Raw genomic sequence first — 17,025 nt, forward strand, 5'->3', positions numbered from 1 at the left:
TCAAAGATTTTGTCAAGACCCTTTCAAGGCTGTTTAACTTAGGGAAAGCTAAAGCATTGCAGTATAGACTCACACTTGGAGCCCTGTGCACCCCCAGAGCAGCAGCCAGGGCAAGACTGAAGAACCCTGATGCACAGTGAGAAATAAACTAAAGAAACTTCCAGCAACTTACTTCTCTTGCTCAGTGAACATATCAAAACAGCCATTTGCCAGCATCTGGTCCAGCATTGTCAGCAGAGGCACAGACACCCTGAGGAAAGAAAATGATTCAACAAGGTAAACACGCTGCTTGGCATACAGATTTATACTATTTTTAATCAGGAGCAAGGAAGGAAACTTCCTACATACCTACACACAGGTAAACTAGAACTCTGATTTACACAGAGGAGGGCTGCTCAGCACCTTGTGTGTGTTGGCTGAATGGGGACATTCCCTCCCAGCCAAAAAGGAAAAAAAAACTAATTAACAACACCCCTGCTTTACATTTGCAGGGTCCTGAAAACACAATTGACAGTATTAGAAAATATTAATCTGTTTTCTAAAATATGAACAATGTATTCCACTGACTGCACCAGAAGTTAGAGCACCAAATGAACCAACACTTGTCAGCTGGAATAACCATGGCCATGTTTTCAACACTTGAGACAGGAAACAAAATAAAAATACAACAGTATCTTATTTATACATTAATATAAATAATATAAATAATAATATAAATTAGTATTTCTACATTATACATATATATATTTGTATCTAGATAAAGATTTGTTTATATTTACATTTAATTTGCTTATATTTATATGTATATTTATATGTATATGTATATTTATATTTATTGTTTTATTTATACAACAGAACAAGGGAGAATGGCTTCAAACTGAAAAAGAGCAGGTTTAGATGAGATATTGGGAATAAATTCTTCCCTGTGAGGATGGGGAGGTCCTGGCACAGGGTGCCCAGAGAAGCTGTGTCACATCCTCTGAAGTGTCCAAGACCATGTTGGATGGGGCTTGAAGCAACCTGGGCTAGTGGAAGGTGTCCCTGCCCTTGACAGGGGACTGGAATGGGATGAGCTTTGAGTCCCTTGAAACCCAAACCCATCCATGATTTAAAAAGTTGAATGTGCAAAATATTTTGCCATCACTCCTTGGTTTCATATTTTACCACAGGTCCTGCTGTACCAACATCTCTATTAAAGCAAATTCATGAGCCTTGGGCATTCACTGCATGTGCCACACATCTGACTTGCAAAAGGGAAGGGAAAAAAGGGAAGGAAAGGGAAGAAGGGTTAAAGGGAAAGCAGCCAAGGACGAGCTTTACCGGTCATTCCTCAGGTTGTCCTCAAAGACCTTCAGCAGCGTCTCACAAAAACTCCCCAAAGCACTGGGGTCACTCTGGATCTTCTTCATGTGGTCAAACAGGCTCTGGGCAGAGTACCTGAGCTGCAACACAAGGAACCTCCAGTGAAGGACAGGAAAAAGCCACTGCCACAGAAACAGGGGCTCCAGGACTGCCCTGCCCTCCAGCTGAGCACGGCTGCCCTGGGACATCCCTCCAGCAGCACAAAGGGCACAAAGCAGCAGCAAAACCCAGCAGACCATGGCTGTCTTACCTGCACTAACCCACTTCCAAGGAAAGTTGGGGTTTTCTGGTTTTTTTTCCTTTTCAATTTGGCAAACTTTTGGGTTTTTTTCCTTTTTAAGCTGGCAAACTTTTGGCGTTTTTTGCCTTTTAAACTGGCAAACTTTTGGGTTTTTCTCCTTTTTAAGCTGGCAAACTTTTAGGTTTTTCCCTTTTTAAGTTGACAAACTTTTGTGTGTTTTTCCTTTTTAAGTTGGCAAACTTTTGGGTTTTTTTGCTTTTTAAGCTGGAAAACTTTTGGGCTTTTTCCTTTTTAAGCTGGAAAATTTTGGGGTTTTTTTCCCTTCTTAAGTTGACAACTTTTGGGTTTTTTTCCTTTTTAAGTTGACAAACTTTTGGGGTTTTTTCCTTTTTAAGCTGGCAAACTTTTGGGGTTTTTCCTTTTTAAGCTGGAAAATTTTTGGGTTTTTTTCCCTTCTTAAGTTGACAACTTTTGGGTTTTTTTCCTTTTTAAGTTGGCAAACTTTCAGGTTTTTCTCCTTTTTAAGCTTCAGAGAATAATACTGCTATGACTCTGAAGGTGAAGGAGCACACCAGGACTTTCCCAAGGAGTATTTATGAAATACATCAGGGCTCTGGTTTGTACTTTTAGCAGCGATGCCTTACATGAAGCAGGAATAGCATAATTCACACTATTTTTCTCTGTAAGAAAAGAATGCCTGGAATTGGTCTCAAGTGTATTTTGCTCAAGAACTCTCAACCAAGAAAAGAGGATTTGGGGCCTCTTTCTTCCACCAAACATGCATTGATTTGCATACGATTTGTCCCAATAACCAGATGTTTTAAAATATAATCTACTAACACCCCAATATTTCTGTTTGTTGAGATCTACACAGTAACACAGCTCTGCTACTGCCTGGGAGGAATTTCAAGAGTTCAGAATATGTTGTTCCTTTTTATTTTTAAGGCTTTACTTACAATTTCTATACCATTTTAAAATAAAATCTTCACTCTTTAGGGGGAAAGGGAATCACAGGACATTCTGTGCTTAAACAAAATTTAGAATGTAATGTAGTTCAACAGTAATGAAATTATATCAAAATTATATCCTGACTCCTGCAACTGCAGGGTTTGTGCACTGGAGAAAGACCAGCATTGTACATCTGATCTCCACAGACTGAGGGGTTTTATGCAGCCATAAGAAATATGCATCACTGTGGGCCAGATGTATAATTAGCAGATTCTTTTACACAGAGAAAGTGCCCTTTGAACCATGGTGATGGAGCAGAGTGCCAAATCCCACAGGGAATGACATCTTCTGTTTTTCCAGATTATTTCCAATGCCTGAGCTGCAATTCTTCCAGCAGCCCCACTGCCACCACAACACTTCAGAGACCCCACATGGCTCTGTCCAGAAAATCTCTTTAAAAAGCCAAACAAAGAACTACTCTTGCTAAATATACTGCAGAGCAATTTTAGCTGCAGCCAAACTGCCCCTGACCACGGAATTACAACAGAGCCTTTCTCCTGTGGATTCCCTGGGATGACTAAAAGACAAACTGACATTTGAACTCAGATTATCCTGCAGTATATACAAAAATCTTCTTTCTAACTTCCATGTCCACGTGTCCATGTGCACAGATATTTTTGAAGTGAGAGGGAAGAGAGTCACAAGAACACACACATCACTGCAAGAACACATATTCCAGTAATCTTTTTCCCCCATCCACAATTTTAGAAAGCTGCTTCTTTCATATGGACTTAATAGAATTGTTCTTAAAATTGTCTATTAATGTTTTAAATCAGTCTCTGGATATTGAGCAAAGAATGCTACAGGCTTTGACAGAGTAGATTGAATACCAGTCATTGTAAAACACATCAATTCTAATTCCTATATCACATTTTAGATATTAAAAGTAATTCACCACACACATACACACCCAAGTGTAAGTGCCCTCCCTTGCCTCTCTAGCTGACTCAAGAGAGAATTAGCTCATCTTCTTTCTAAAGCCCTGGAGAATATTTTAGCCAGAAAAGAAAGAAAAACTGGAGGGTCACAGAAAAGTGAACATTTCACAATCACAGTTTGAGAACACTGCAGAAGGTTTCCCTTAACACGCTGTCAGATGGTAACAAGGGAAGGGAGCTGCATGTAACTGAACTGTTCCAACTTTTCACAACTAAATGCAACCAGGAGTTTAAAAAAAATATTAAAATATTGAATAAGAATTTTCCTCTGACCCCAGATAGCAGCCAAAATGTCTGTTTCTCCAAAACTTTCCTTCTTTTTTTACTTAGACAAATAACTTTGGTTTTGGTGGAGCCTCCTGTAATTAACTGTGCTTGACTGAAAGCTGAATTTCATGTGCATGTTTGCTATTAAAGAAATCTGTTAAGAGTTACACTGTCTATCTGATAATTACTGTCACAAACCAACACACACATGTTTCCAAAGTTCTAAATTAGACCTTGCCATATAATTAGTTGCCATTTTAGAAACATTCAAATGCTCAGAATTGGTTTAAACACAAGAGACTGCACAGACACTGAATTCTCTGCTCCCCCAGCCCAAAGGCTCACAGATATCTCTTGATCCCAAGAGCAGAACCCACAGCACCAGAAAAAAAAAAAAAAACAAACAAAATCACTTGGGCAAGTTGTGGCTGACCAGGGGAAGGCATGGGAGACAAGCTTCAGGTGATTTTAACTCCTTCTTGCTGTGACCCAGCAGGAGCTGCTCCCCCCTTCACAAAAATTCTGTTTCCCAGCACTTTTCTACTGGTTTTCTTAATTTGAGATGGAAATCTTAATTAGAAACACTCTTCACCACTGTTGGGGTGTTGACTCACAGCCTCCTCCTCCTGTTACAGGCCCACTGGGATTTAAAGACTTAACTGACAGTCCAAAATATTCTGTTACTGCTCTGATGTTCCTCTGTGGTATCATATTGAACCATGTCCTTATCCCCAAAATTGTCTTCTTATATTTTACATCTTTGGCTACAACAAATCAAAAAAACGTTTTAAGCCAAATATCTGGAAACCAAGAATTCTGAAACTACCAATGCAAGTTGTAATAAAAGGACAGAAGGATACACTAAAATTATAAGAAAGTAGGGAAAAATTTGGCAGCATAGCAGACTGCCAAAGTCAGTGATAAAGAGATGGTTCATGCCAGAAGAATGAAATAAGGATTGCAAAGCTCAGAGGATTTAGACAGACATCTGAATGATATTTCTTTGTAATGGAACTTTTGTCATCTCATTGGTATTTTAGTAGAAAATTTATCAAAAATAATTAAAAAAAGAAACCTGTGCATAGTGTTAACACCTACAGACAACTACCAGTTAGCACCTTGCATCAGGTGACAAATGAATGGGATTTCACCCCATTGGAGAACAGCAATCCCCTTGCACTGCTTCTGATCCCAGCTGGGAGAGTCAGCACAGGGCTGGGATTTGTGGGGCTGGGATTTGGATTTGTGGGGCTGGAACTCCCAGGTCCTGTCCAGGAGAGGACAAACAAAGCACCCTCACTCCTTGTTCCCTGCACACTCAGCTGTTGAAGCTCTGGATGCTGAGAATTTTACACTTTATGTGCTGACAGACTCTGACTCCCAGGAGAGCATTGCATTTGATCTGTGGCCTTGGACAAGACTTCCTTGTTCTTCTTCATGGGTTTGGGTGGTATTTTGTAATTGGACAGAAAAGTCTGCATTGTGGACTTTGAGTGATCAGTTATTGGCTTAAAAGTGCAAATAATTTAGGTGTAATTTCTTAATTAGATAGTTTAGCCATAAAAGACCTTGTAACAAGTGATAGTTAGCCATTTTGTGCCTTGTTAATGAAAGGCTGCAGAACTCACTGCTGTGAGACTGTAAAAATCACCTAAGCCTGAATGTGAACAATTGTCTCAAGTGCTTTCAACCCCAACTTCGACAGAGGCAGAAAAAAGAAGCCAAAATCAGCACTCAGCAGGTCAAGACAATGACAGTTTAGAAAGGAAAACCAAGCAGGCCATCAGGTCTGAAAGCAGTAGCTACTCAACAGCTGATCCAAGGACAGACCTGTCCCAGGAAAGGCCAACACACCCTCTCAGCACTGATGATGCTGATGATCAGCAGCCTCAGACAGAGCTGAGGCTCACAGCAGGCTGAGGATCCCCCAAGCACAGACAGAGCTGACTCTGACTCCCAGGAGAGCACTTGCATTTGACCTGTGGCCTTGGAGAAGACTTCCTTGTTCTTCTTCATGGGTTTGGGTGGTATTTTGTAATTGGACAGAAAAGTCCCCATTGTGGACTTCGAGTGATCGGTTATTGGGTTAAAAGTGAAAATAATTTAGGTGTCATTTTTAATTGGACAGTTCAGCCTTAAAAGACCTTGTAACAAGAGATAGTTAGCCATTTTTGTGCCTTGATAACGAACTGCAGTAGAAATAACCTAAGCCTGAACATGAACAATTGTCTCAAATGCCTTCAACCCCGACCTCGACAGAGGTAGAAAAAAGAAGCCGAAAACCAGCACAGAGCAAGTCAAGACAACGACAATTCAAAAGGAAAGCCAAGAAAGCCATTGGGTGTGCAAGCAGAGGTGTCTCACCGTGGTCTCTGTGAGTCCCCCCACGGACACAGAGAGCCCCAGCAGCACGTGGTACTGGTAGGCTGGCAGCCCCAGCAGCTGCGTGATCCGAGGGAACGCCTCCGACGCCGCGTTCCAGTTCAGCGTCTCCTTCTGCCACCTGAAAGGGAAGGGAAAGAATCATCCTGTGTGGGTGCACTGCTTTTCTCCTCCTCACATTGCTCCTCCACACCAGGGAGGAAGGTGTCTGAATTACCTAGATATCAAATCAAACATTGGTCTTTGAGCATACGGGGTAAATACAAATCCAAGCTTCAGCCACTGCTAGTGAAGTGGAGAAATCTCCAAACCCTTGTTCTGATCCAGGGAAGATGTGAACTGCACTTTCCTTTCCCCAGGAACTTTTGCCTACATTCACAAAACAAGTGTCTTTCTGCAGTTTCACCGTGTTCTCTCCCACCACCAGTGACTCAACAGCTGATCCAAGGACAGACCTGTCCCAGGAAAGGCCAACACACCCTCCCAGCACTGATGATGCTGATGATCAGCAGCCTCACAGACAGAGCTGAGGATCACAGCAGGCTGAGGATCCCCCAAGCACAGAGCTGGATGTTCCTCACACCCATCAGGTACCATAATCACCACTCAGGAATGAGTTGCTCTCACTCTTGCTTTAACTAGAAAGTCCATCTTGGAAAACTACTGCAACTAGAGCTTGGTTAAAACAATAGAATTCATTAAAAAATATCATTATGATTAATGTTTTCCAACTGAGGAAAAAAAAATTCATGCATATTCATAGGTCAATTCAATGAAATCCTGACAACACCAAATATTCCTCTATACACATACTGGGCATAAAAATTACATCAGGTTGCTTGGTTTAGGTGTAACTGTGTGCATTTATCTTTTACTTTCATTGGTTTAGGACATTTTTCAATACCTTACCTTGGAAATATCCTCTCTAGCTCTTCTCTGTGAGGGACGTGTGGAACTGGAGGATGGTCAAAGTGCAAAAGAGTAAGGAACACAGATCCTGCATGAGCTCGGAATTTATCTATTTTTTCAGCTGACTGTTGAGCCAGCCAGCACATAATCTGCTTGCAGCTATAAAGAAGAAAACAATTAATCAGAAAATTTAAGCAGTAGAATATGTATTTAGATTTAAAATGTTTCAATTAAATGAATAAGAATGATCCTGCTAGGGAAGTATTCTGGTTTAACTCTTCAGAATGAACACACAAGTGATTTAAGATATCCAGATGGTGATAGAGTCATGAGGCTTTATCATGATCAATCAACCAAAAAACAGCATGACAGAATATGTTACAGAATATTTTATCCATCTTTTACACATACTGCCCCACCCTTCATCCAAAAAGATAACACAGTGATTGATGGCCTGGCTGAACTGCTACATTTCAGATGGAAATAGAGCAGAACTTTGAGAAAAGCACATTTTGAAGTAGAAAACCGCATGTGTAGCAGAGGACAAGGTCTCTCCTCCATCTCATATACCCCAAGTAAATCAGTTCAATTCTGGCTAGTTTTTAACAATATCCTATTTGGTTTATGCTCACAACTAAACTCACAGCTACAACACTCCGTCCCACTAATGACAGTAAAACCAGCTAAAATTCCTTCAGTTACACCAAGGCCCAGAATATTGACAAAATGGGATCCAGCTGGCAGGAATGTTTTTCTCAGTTCCACGTGGACAATCTGTGTATAAACAGCTGAACAGGAGGAAGCCCCTGAAAATGGGCACTAGTGAGCAGTGCGTTCTTAGAGAATACTTTCCTTCTAGGTGTCCTTCAACATTTGGGGGTTTTTAATTAAATACCAAACCATGTATATGTTCACCTAACCATTGGCACACTCTGTCTACAAACCAATAGCACTATTAGGAAAGTTTTGCTGCAGCTCAAGGTATGTTTTAAAAATGTACTTATTATTAATTCTTTTATTATTAGGAGTACCATATCATAAAATTAAAAATCAGAAGCTCAGTGTAAATTCTTTTTCTTTATTTCCTTACTAATAATTCTGCAAAGAAACAAATCCAAACTCATGCTCACATTTGATCACATTTGAAATTAATGTGACACTCTGGATAAGCAGCAGGTTTGCTTTCTATTTCAGTGAGCATTTTTGGGAAGCAGCACAGAGGTGGCAGGTTTAGCCCAAATCCCACAGCTGTGCTGCATTTCCAAGGTGGGATTGCCACCCAGGCTCTCCCAACAAGGTTTTCCCTCTAAAAACCAGATGTAACATCCTCCACATCTGCATGGCTTGATGCACTTCTGTCAAAGCTCTGTCACACTCAATAAAGGAGGAGCACAGAGTGTCCTGCAGGGCTGGATGGAGCTCCAGAGCTAAACACAGAACAGAACATGAATGTCACCATACATGCTGGCATTAATCAGCTGTGCCTCGTTCTGCACCAGCAGCAGGGTCACCTCCATCAGGCTGGTCATGGCAGCCTCACGCACCCTGTGGAGACACAGACAGATCAGAGCAGCCACAGCAGCACTTATTTCAATAAATACACCTTCAATTTCATCAGCTGGGTGAAGAAACCAGCACAAATTCACAAGAACAAAAGCAATGACCTCTGAGAGCAGCTCCCATATTTTGGGAGGACAAGGAGTGTCCCCCCCAGTCCCATTCTGTGAAACAAAGCTCACATTGCACTGAGGGTCCAACAGTCACCCCTGCCTCACCAGCCTGGTTTTTATTCCAGCCAGACGTCATCAGCCTTACTCTTTATTTTAAGAATGTTAAAACTGATAATTATTAGTAATATTTCATGTGCAAGTAGATGTATTTAAACTTAAGTGCGCTGTCTGCTTCAAATTATTTTTTGAAAAGGTCAACCCACATTTTGACAGTCAGATGTTGAACACTGTCACATTCTTGTAAATTTTCAAGCTTAATATTCCTAACATTAAAAACAAGCTGTGACTCAGAGCAGCTTAAATCTCTATGCCAAACAGTAATTAATTTCACGAAAAGTTTGACCAAAGTAACACTAAATTGGGCTTGAAGTGAGTCTTATCTAGATAATGATCTTCTCCCTTCAAAATGTCTAAAAAAAAGGTGTAATTTTAATTTTAAAAATCATCAGTATGGCTGTTTTAAACCGTGTCTTGTCAATCCATGAGTTTTTAAAAAACTGAAGACAAGGGCAATACCTCAGTGGGTGACATGACCCTGCACATGACCAGGCCCAGCATGTTCACTAAATGGTAACTCAGAGTAATGTCATCCTTTCTCAGTAATAATTTTTTAAAAAAGGAAAAAAAACTATTTGAAAAGACCCAGCAGCCTTCTATGAGAAGAAATACTCCTCTTGCTGATTTCCAAAACAACTTGCAGGTGCAATCTAAAACTGGGTGGGACATTTGTTATAATGGTAAAAAAGGTAAATTACATCATTTTTTCCAAAGCAGCTTAAAACAAGTCAGGCAGTCTTTCATCAAGGTTATGTTTTACTAGTTTTTTGTATCATATCTGACTTAGATATTCATGTCTACCACCTGTAGACAGATCAGACATGTCCCAGCAAACAATCTGTCAAAAGAAAGGAAAAGTTTGCATATGGAGAGTAAAGTTGGTGAAACTTTCCCACGACTCTACTAAAGAAAGACAAAAATTCCACAAAAAAGACAAAGTTTCTCCAGAGAAACAGCATTTCTCTCCATATCTTTCCATCTTATTCCCTGGTTTAGAAGAAACAGAATGAGAAAGCACTGATATTAGAGAGACCACAAAACCTTCAGCAGCCAAGAGTTTGCCATGAGACAGGATCCCCCTTCCCCCTCTGATTTACATGTTTCTTGACTTGATTGTGGCTGGAATTGCTCAAAGAAGCTCAAAAAAAAAAAGTATCTGGTGCTGAAAGCACTTTTGAATCTGAACACACATCTCTGTACCCTGAGATAATTCATGCAGCTGCCAGACAGGTCAAATACATGTATTTTACCACTTCATTACCATACAAAAACACTATCATCCACAGCTAAAAACAAGCCTGATTCTTCATATCTAAAATAATCACCCAAGGCTGATTCTTCATCTCTAAAAGCAACATATACCTGCACATTTCAAATTAAAATTATGGATTCAGACAATAAAATTAAGCAGCCTTTTCAAAACCAGCATTTCACTCAAAATCAACTGCTAATAAATAAAAGAATTAAAATTACTCTATCACATTCATTTACAGAGTTCATGGCTTCTCTATACTTGGTGTTACTGCTCTGAGGCTTCTACACAGCATCAAAAGTATTTTAAATCTGCAGATACTGGACTTGTTCCTGAATTAGGATAATTTAATGCTTTTTATTAACAAGTACTACTTCAGGCTGGGCACATTTTGCTATTAAATAGGTGCAGAAAAGCACCCTGACAGGAGAATGTTTGGTTTGTAAAATCCATATTCCTATGCTGTGTAATTCTACAGGATGGCATGAATAACATGAACTCTTCATGATCTCTCCCATTCAAAGCTGGCAGGAACTTCCAATCACTAAGTGCTGACACAACCCCAGTTAGAGCTTTGGAAGTGAAACACAAACCCAAAGGACACGAGCCTCTACAGTCAGGAATTTTGAAATTTGAAATCTGTCTTTCCAGATCACTGTGACTGAGGGAACACGGAGCATTCAGAGGAATGCAGTGTCACACACTGCATCTTCTTTGTATATTAGGGGGACCTTGAAGACTGAGGAATGCCATGAAAATAGGACTGCTATAGACTTAGCATTACTAAGATCTTATTAATCTTATTAAGTTTACTAAATTTATTAATCTACCTATGCTACAGATTTCCCATCAGCAGATGTATTCCTCTAGATTTATAATTTATTCTTGCAGTCCCATATCTGAAATCATTGAAACCCTAAACTCACAGAAGATTTGGTGATGCTGCAGCACAATTGGGTTTTTATCCCTCTCAACATGTTATGCAGCTGCTCCCTCTCCTGGCAAAAAATCCCCACAACAGCAACGTGCAGCAAGAGAGATCAGGCAGGACCAAATGTGCTGTTTCAAATAAAGAGAAGTAATGCTTTAAATCCCTGTTTTGCAACTAAATACATTCCTGGTATTCACTAAAAGGAACTCATGTGACCCACAGAACCAGAAAAAGGCTTAAATTCAGTTTTGAACAGATCAGTCCCCATATTCCAAATTTTTGAGGAAAGACAACCAAAACTTGTCAGCCTCACCTTTCACTTTCTACCTCTCTTCCTGCTGTGCATTCGTAATTCCTACCTAGGCTCAAATCTCCAAAATCTCAAATCTCCAAAAGCTTGGAGCTCTTGTTTCTAAGATATTTAAAAAACACATCAGCTTTTCATTGGACACCAAAGCTGGCCTGGATTTGACCCCACCTTACCATCCTCCAACGTCCCCCCGGCTGTCGGTGGTGTAGTCGGTGACACCGGTGAGCAGCGTGGCATAAATCTGATCAACATTATCCCTGCACACAAACTCCTGCTGGGATCCATCTCCCTTCACACCCACTGTCTGGCAAACCCTGCAAAAAAAAAAGGGGAAAAGAAGGGATGGGAGGCAATTAAGAGCAAGCTTTGTTATGTTGGTTAATAAAATTCATAACGCCGGTAATGTCCACTACAGATGGAATGAGGAATATTTCTGTGCTGAATTTGACCTGAGGGTTGCTGAGCAGTGCTTGGGTTCAAAGGAACACTGGAAAAGTTAAGATCTCAGCAGGGAATTAGGTTGCTTTACTTCCTTTACTTTTTTTTTTTCACATTAAACTCTCCTATAAAATGCAGAGAAAAATCGAAGTACTCCAGAAAAGCTTTCACATCTATAACACTACAAAAATGAACTTGCTTCAGTATCTGTCAGTCCCTGAACTCTCCTTAAAATGAAGTCACCAAGAAGGGCAAAGGGCCAACACAATGTGCATTGAACCTGATATTAAACTTCTTTACCTTGAAGACACAGGGGTTTTAGCAATGTAACAGTTTAAGAGCATAAAATATTAATGTATCCTATTAACTGCACTGTGACACTCAAAATAGAAAATATTGCTTTAAATATTGCTTTAAATAAAAATTGCTTTAAATAAATTTCTTTAAATCAATTCAATCTTTTTAAGATTGTGGAAAAACAAATATTCTTCCTCCTCAGTAAAGCTCATTAAATTGCAGCCCATGAGAAAAGCAAACACTACAATACACTCTAGGTAGTCAGTTAACTGATAAAAACCTGACAGCACTATCAGAGCTGAAGTCCATAGTCAGGTGTGTGGTAATTTCCTGAATTAAAAATAAATTGAGTAATGGATATGCAGTCAAGATGTGTGTAAGTGATTTTAACACTCATGCTCCCAGTTCCCAGCAGAATGGAGAAAGCTTCTACAGAAAGAGTTAAAATTAAGACACAAGCAGGGGTGAGAAACATACTTTGCAATTGCTATTAAGGCATCTCTCCTGGCTTCAGCAAAGCTCACATCTTCAGGAGAAATTATTGTAACTTTTTTTAGACCTTCCAAAACCTGAAAAAATACAAAGATTGAGATATACAAGCCCAAAGCATTTTTTACTATGTTAAATTTAGATACCATTGTAAAATGAGTTCAATCCTGTATGAAGGAACCAAGCAGGCAGCAGAGTTTGGATTCTCACCAGGAGAGGCCTGTAAGGTTTTACACAACTTCACTCAGAAACTCATATGTATTTCTGTCAGTTCTTCTTGTTTATGGGAACAACATATCCAAAAAAATGAGAACAACAGGCTAAGTTTGCATTCTGTCTGGGGCACGGTAACCTTATGGAAACACCACTTCTATTTTGTGGAATTGTGCCTAAGGGCAAAAGGCCTCTGCTCTCTGCTGCAGCTTTTTAGATGCTCAAGGCACTTAGGTATAATTTTCTACTAAAAGTTAACATCTATATTCTAGATCTGTATTTCTATTTCACTTTGTAGCTTCATATCTCAATTTCTCCAGGGGTTTCAGTTCAATCCCTGTAGCAAATCTCTCTTCCCCTCTCTCTTCTCTCCTCTCTTCTCTCTTCCCTTGGACCAATATCCCATAGCAAAGGGTCAATCCAACCTCTGGCTTTCCATTAACACCACTAAAGCAGGACTAAACATTAATTATCAGAAACTATGGCAAACTCAACTCATGATGATTTTCTGTGCATTAGCATTCAAACCCCTTTGACAAAGACCTTTAATTATGATCATTATTATTAATTTGATTACTGTCACAGGTTTCACTCATTCATTACAATGATCCTGTTTTCTCACCTGCTGGAGCCTGCCCTTCAGCAGAAATCTTGGAAGGGCCCCAAGAGCTCGTGAAAAGCCACAACGAATCATTTCCTCTGAGTTTTGTAGTTCTGAAACGTACTGTGTCACCAGCTCATCTGGAAAAAATACAATTGCAGAGTGAAAAGCAAGCACCACATCATTAAAATTTCATCTTTGGCTAAAGAAAGAAAATAAGGAAAAGATCCCCCAAACAAAGCAGCTGGAAAATTTTGTAATTTGTTAAACTAAAATTTTGAATATCTTAGTTTTTTATAGAAAAAGGATAAAAATTTTAAAATGTTCACTTTTACATGAATGAATTCATATTTTCTGTCTAAAAATCGGACTTTGTATTTATACTAAGCCTGTTATTTCAGAGAGAGAAAAGACAAACTTCTCAAAGAGCTATCAAGTTTTAGACATCTGACTAATAGGTACAAGCACAAATTTCTGGCTAAGCACAGGGGAGCAAGCTCTTTTTATATTTATAGGTCTCCATTTTTTATCACTGGATAAGTGTTCTGTGTTAGGCAGGGAATCCCCAGGTTTGTAAATATCAGTTATTTTAACAGTTTTCCCTCAGAAAGCTCCTGACTGGGGTCCTGCTTTAGCACACACACAGATCATATCTAAACAGGGATAAATTTTCAGATCATTTTTCATTAATGAAGTTGGGTGTTTTGGAGGAGAAAGCTCAGGAAGAAATGCCCCCTTTGGTTCTGTGTGCTGGCACAGGACACAGTGGGGACAGTGACCCTGCAAACAGCAGCAGAGTCAAGAGGCACAAGAATAAACACAGAATAAACCCAGCTGGGCATGGAAAAAGGAGCCTCAGCAAACATGTAAAATTGTATCAAGGAGAAAATGAGGGTGTAGGAAAAAATAAAAAGAGGAAAAGCCAAGAACAGGTTCACATTGCTGCTGCAGTCTGTATCTCAGACTTGCAGCCAATACTTCCTTTACCCAATTTTTCACATTAAACTCTCCTGTAAAATGCAGAGAAAACCAAAGTACTCCAGAAAAGCTTCTCCAAGCCAGCTGCAAGAAACACAGCTCTGATTCAGACAGGAGCAAGGTGGTCTTATCAATCCCCTTACTGCACAGACACTTTTTAATCCTCCAAGAAGAAGAACCAGAGATCCTGGGAAGATTACATAATTGTGCCAGTGCTTACTGTAATCTAAGGTTTAAATGGTTGAGCAATATTTGCTAGAGGAAGAAAGAAGAGTTGCCATAAGAAACTCTCCATTCATCATAATTCCTGACTGTTTTTTTAAACCCCAATGCAATGGACAGGCCCCAGCTTGTCCCTCCCATCAGCAGCCCAGCTCCCTGGCCAGAGGTGAGCAACACCTCCAGATAAGCACATTTATTTAAAACTTTCCAAACCACCAGGGTGTTAGGAGTCCTGAGGCCACAGGAAGATGCAGTGTTTGCTGTGACAGCAAGAAGACCTTGAACAGTGAGGCTGTGACAGTTTCCACTCTGAGTGATGGAAATTTAAGATTGACATTTTAGCCAAATGACACAGCAATGAGACAAAAACAGCTCTTTACTTATAACCACTCAGTAATTATGGTGGAAAGTGTAATGCAAATGTTAATATTCTTCTAAGAGCCTTCAGCTTCATAAACCAACAGGGCCTATGAAGTGTCTACAATATTAATTCCACACAACCCATCCTGAAAGGATATTAAAAGAGAAAGTCAGCAAAACCAAACCAGAACACACTAAGACAGGAAAACACGAAGAGAAGGTCAAAGCAAACAGAGGCAAAAGTAGTGATTCAAAAAAACTGCAGCCTTATAAGGACAGATTCAGAATGTCAAACTGCTAAAGCACCCCTGATGGGTGTTTTCATTTTAATCATCAAGCAACATGAAACTCTGGTTAAATTTTACCAAAAGCTTTTTTTTCCCCTAATGCCCTTGATCATGTCCAGACCTGCTTTGACTGATTTATCTAAGGCACGTGCACTGTGCTGAATGTCACCTGCACTGCAGCTTCCACACATACCCACATCCATCACACACTCTGGGAGGATTTTTACTACTGGATTTCAATCCCACAAGCATGAAATTTGTATGGGTACAGAGATAAAATACATCTTTTTGTTTGTTTGTTTTTTTAAAAGATGCTTGCATGTGTGATGGCACTTCTGTTATCATGTGTGGAGCAGGGTCCAGTGCAGCCAAGGGCAAATAAAAGGGTACTCAAGATGGAGCTGACCAGAGAGTTTTATAGAACAGAAAAATTGTCAATTCACAATTCTACTTCAGAAAATCCCATGAGAAATTTTATCTATATATACAAATTTGACCTAATTGTGTCCCTAGACCATCACAGCCACACTGCCACGGTCCCTCCAAGCACATGGCAGATGAAAAGTAAACCTCAAATCCAGGAAAAAAACCATGAGGCTTCAGAGGATTCTAAATGAATAAAGCCACAACATCTGCAGCCTGTACTTGCAGCAAATCCCTTCTCCTTCCTGACTTGGGCACCTGCCTGAGTTTTCCAGTCCAATTTTACAGAAACTCAAAACTTCATCCTTATATAAAATTTGCCCTATCACCTTTTCAACTCATTTTTAGTTTGTTTGCTTTGACTCAGCATTGCCTCCTCCTGCCCAGCACGTTCTGGTTTGACACGTGAACCTTTCCTGAGCTTGTGGGGATTTTAGCTGCCTTGGGACCATTTCACATCTTTCCATGCTGCCCACTAAGAATCTGGTAGGCAGGGCCAAACTCCAGCAGGGAAAGGGCTATTTTAGGGTTTGGGTTTGTTTGTTTGGGGTTTTTTGACAAAAAAATGTAAAGATTTAGCACTACAGAAAGCATTTTCAAATCAGGATAGGCTGCTTTTATAGTTCAGCCCTAATGTCTTTGGGGCATGGAAAATACACATATGTGCTCCATATCAACATAATTTTGGGAACAACTCTAAGACAAATAAATAATAGGTATTTTGTTACCTGATTTAATAATGGCAAGAAACAGAGAAAGAAATCAATATTTCATTAAGTGTATGTAAGTTCATTGTCATATTTAGAAAAACAAGAATATAAATGTTGTTATTCTTATAATATTTATCTGTACAATCCAGCAATTTGTCTCTGATGGACATGATACAATCTGATCCTTGAAAGGAAGACAGGTACAAGAAAAGCAGTATAAACAAAGATGCTGATTCATACAGCCCTGAGAGAAGTTTAAGCCTCCTCCTGTACTGCTGATCCCAACACAAACACATGAGCTTTCACATGCACATTTACCAGAACTCTGGGTGTCCTTTTCTATCCTTTTCTAATCCCTTAGCAACTCTCCTGTAAATCAGCCATGATCTCTGGCAGAGTTTATCAAAATAGGATGTGAAAAAGATTCACTTTGTTAAAATTTAGGATTTTAGAAACACACAATCGTTGGGTTTTTTTGTTTTGTTTTGCAGTATGGAATAGAAAAGCAATATAAATTTGCCTCATTATTGTGGTACCTTCTGCTCACCTCCAGTCTAAAGCCAGCATTTATGGAGGAAATGAGACATTTCCTACACTACGAGTTGTCATTTTTCAGACAA

At 39.7% G+C, this 17,025-nt stretch overlaps 1 protein-coding gene across 1 annotated transcript in view; it reads right to left on the reverse strand.

Annotated features, from left to right (window-relative positions):
* The window catches only part of TBCD (tubulin folding cofactor D), a 120,212-nt gene that overhangs the window by 12,021 nt on the left and 91,166 nt on the right, over positions 1–17,025 (reverse strand). Inside the window, exons 27-34 of the mRNA XM_005424536.2 lie at positions 13,447–13,565; positions 12,600–12,691; positions 11,561–11,701; positions 8,569–8,652; positions 7,108–7,266; positions 6,181–6,319; positions 1,321–1,442; positions 173–250 (exon numbers count right to left, since the gene is read on the reverse strand). Coding sequence (XP_005424593.2) covers positions 173–250; positions 1,321–1,442; positions 6,181–6,319; positions 7,108–7,266; positions 8,569–8,652; positions 11,561–11,701; positions 12,600–12,691; positions 13,447–13,565 — 934 coding nt within the window. The remainder of the gene's footprint in view (positions 1–172; positions 251–1,320; positions 1,443–6,180; positions 6,320–7,107; positions 7,267–8,568; positions 8,653–11,560; positions 11,702–12,599; positions 12,692–13,446; positions 13,566–17,025) is intronic.

This window comes from Geospiza fortis, unplaced genomic scaffold (assembly GCF_000277835.1).
Source record: "Geospiza fortis unplaced genomic scaffold, GeoFor_1.0 scaffold244, whole genome shotgun sequence".
In the NCBI taxonomy this organism is placed as follows: domain Eukaryota; kingdom Metazoa; phylum Chordata; class Aves; order Passeriformes; family Thraupidae; genus Geospiza; species Geospiza fortis.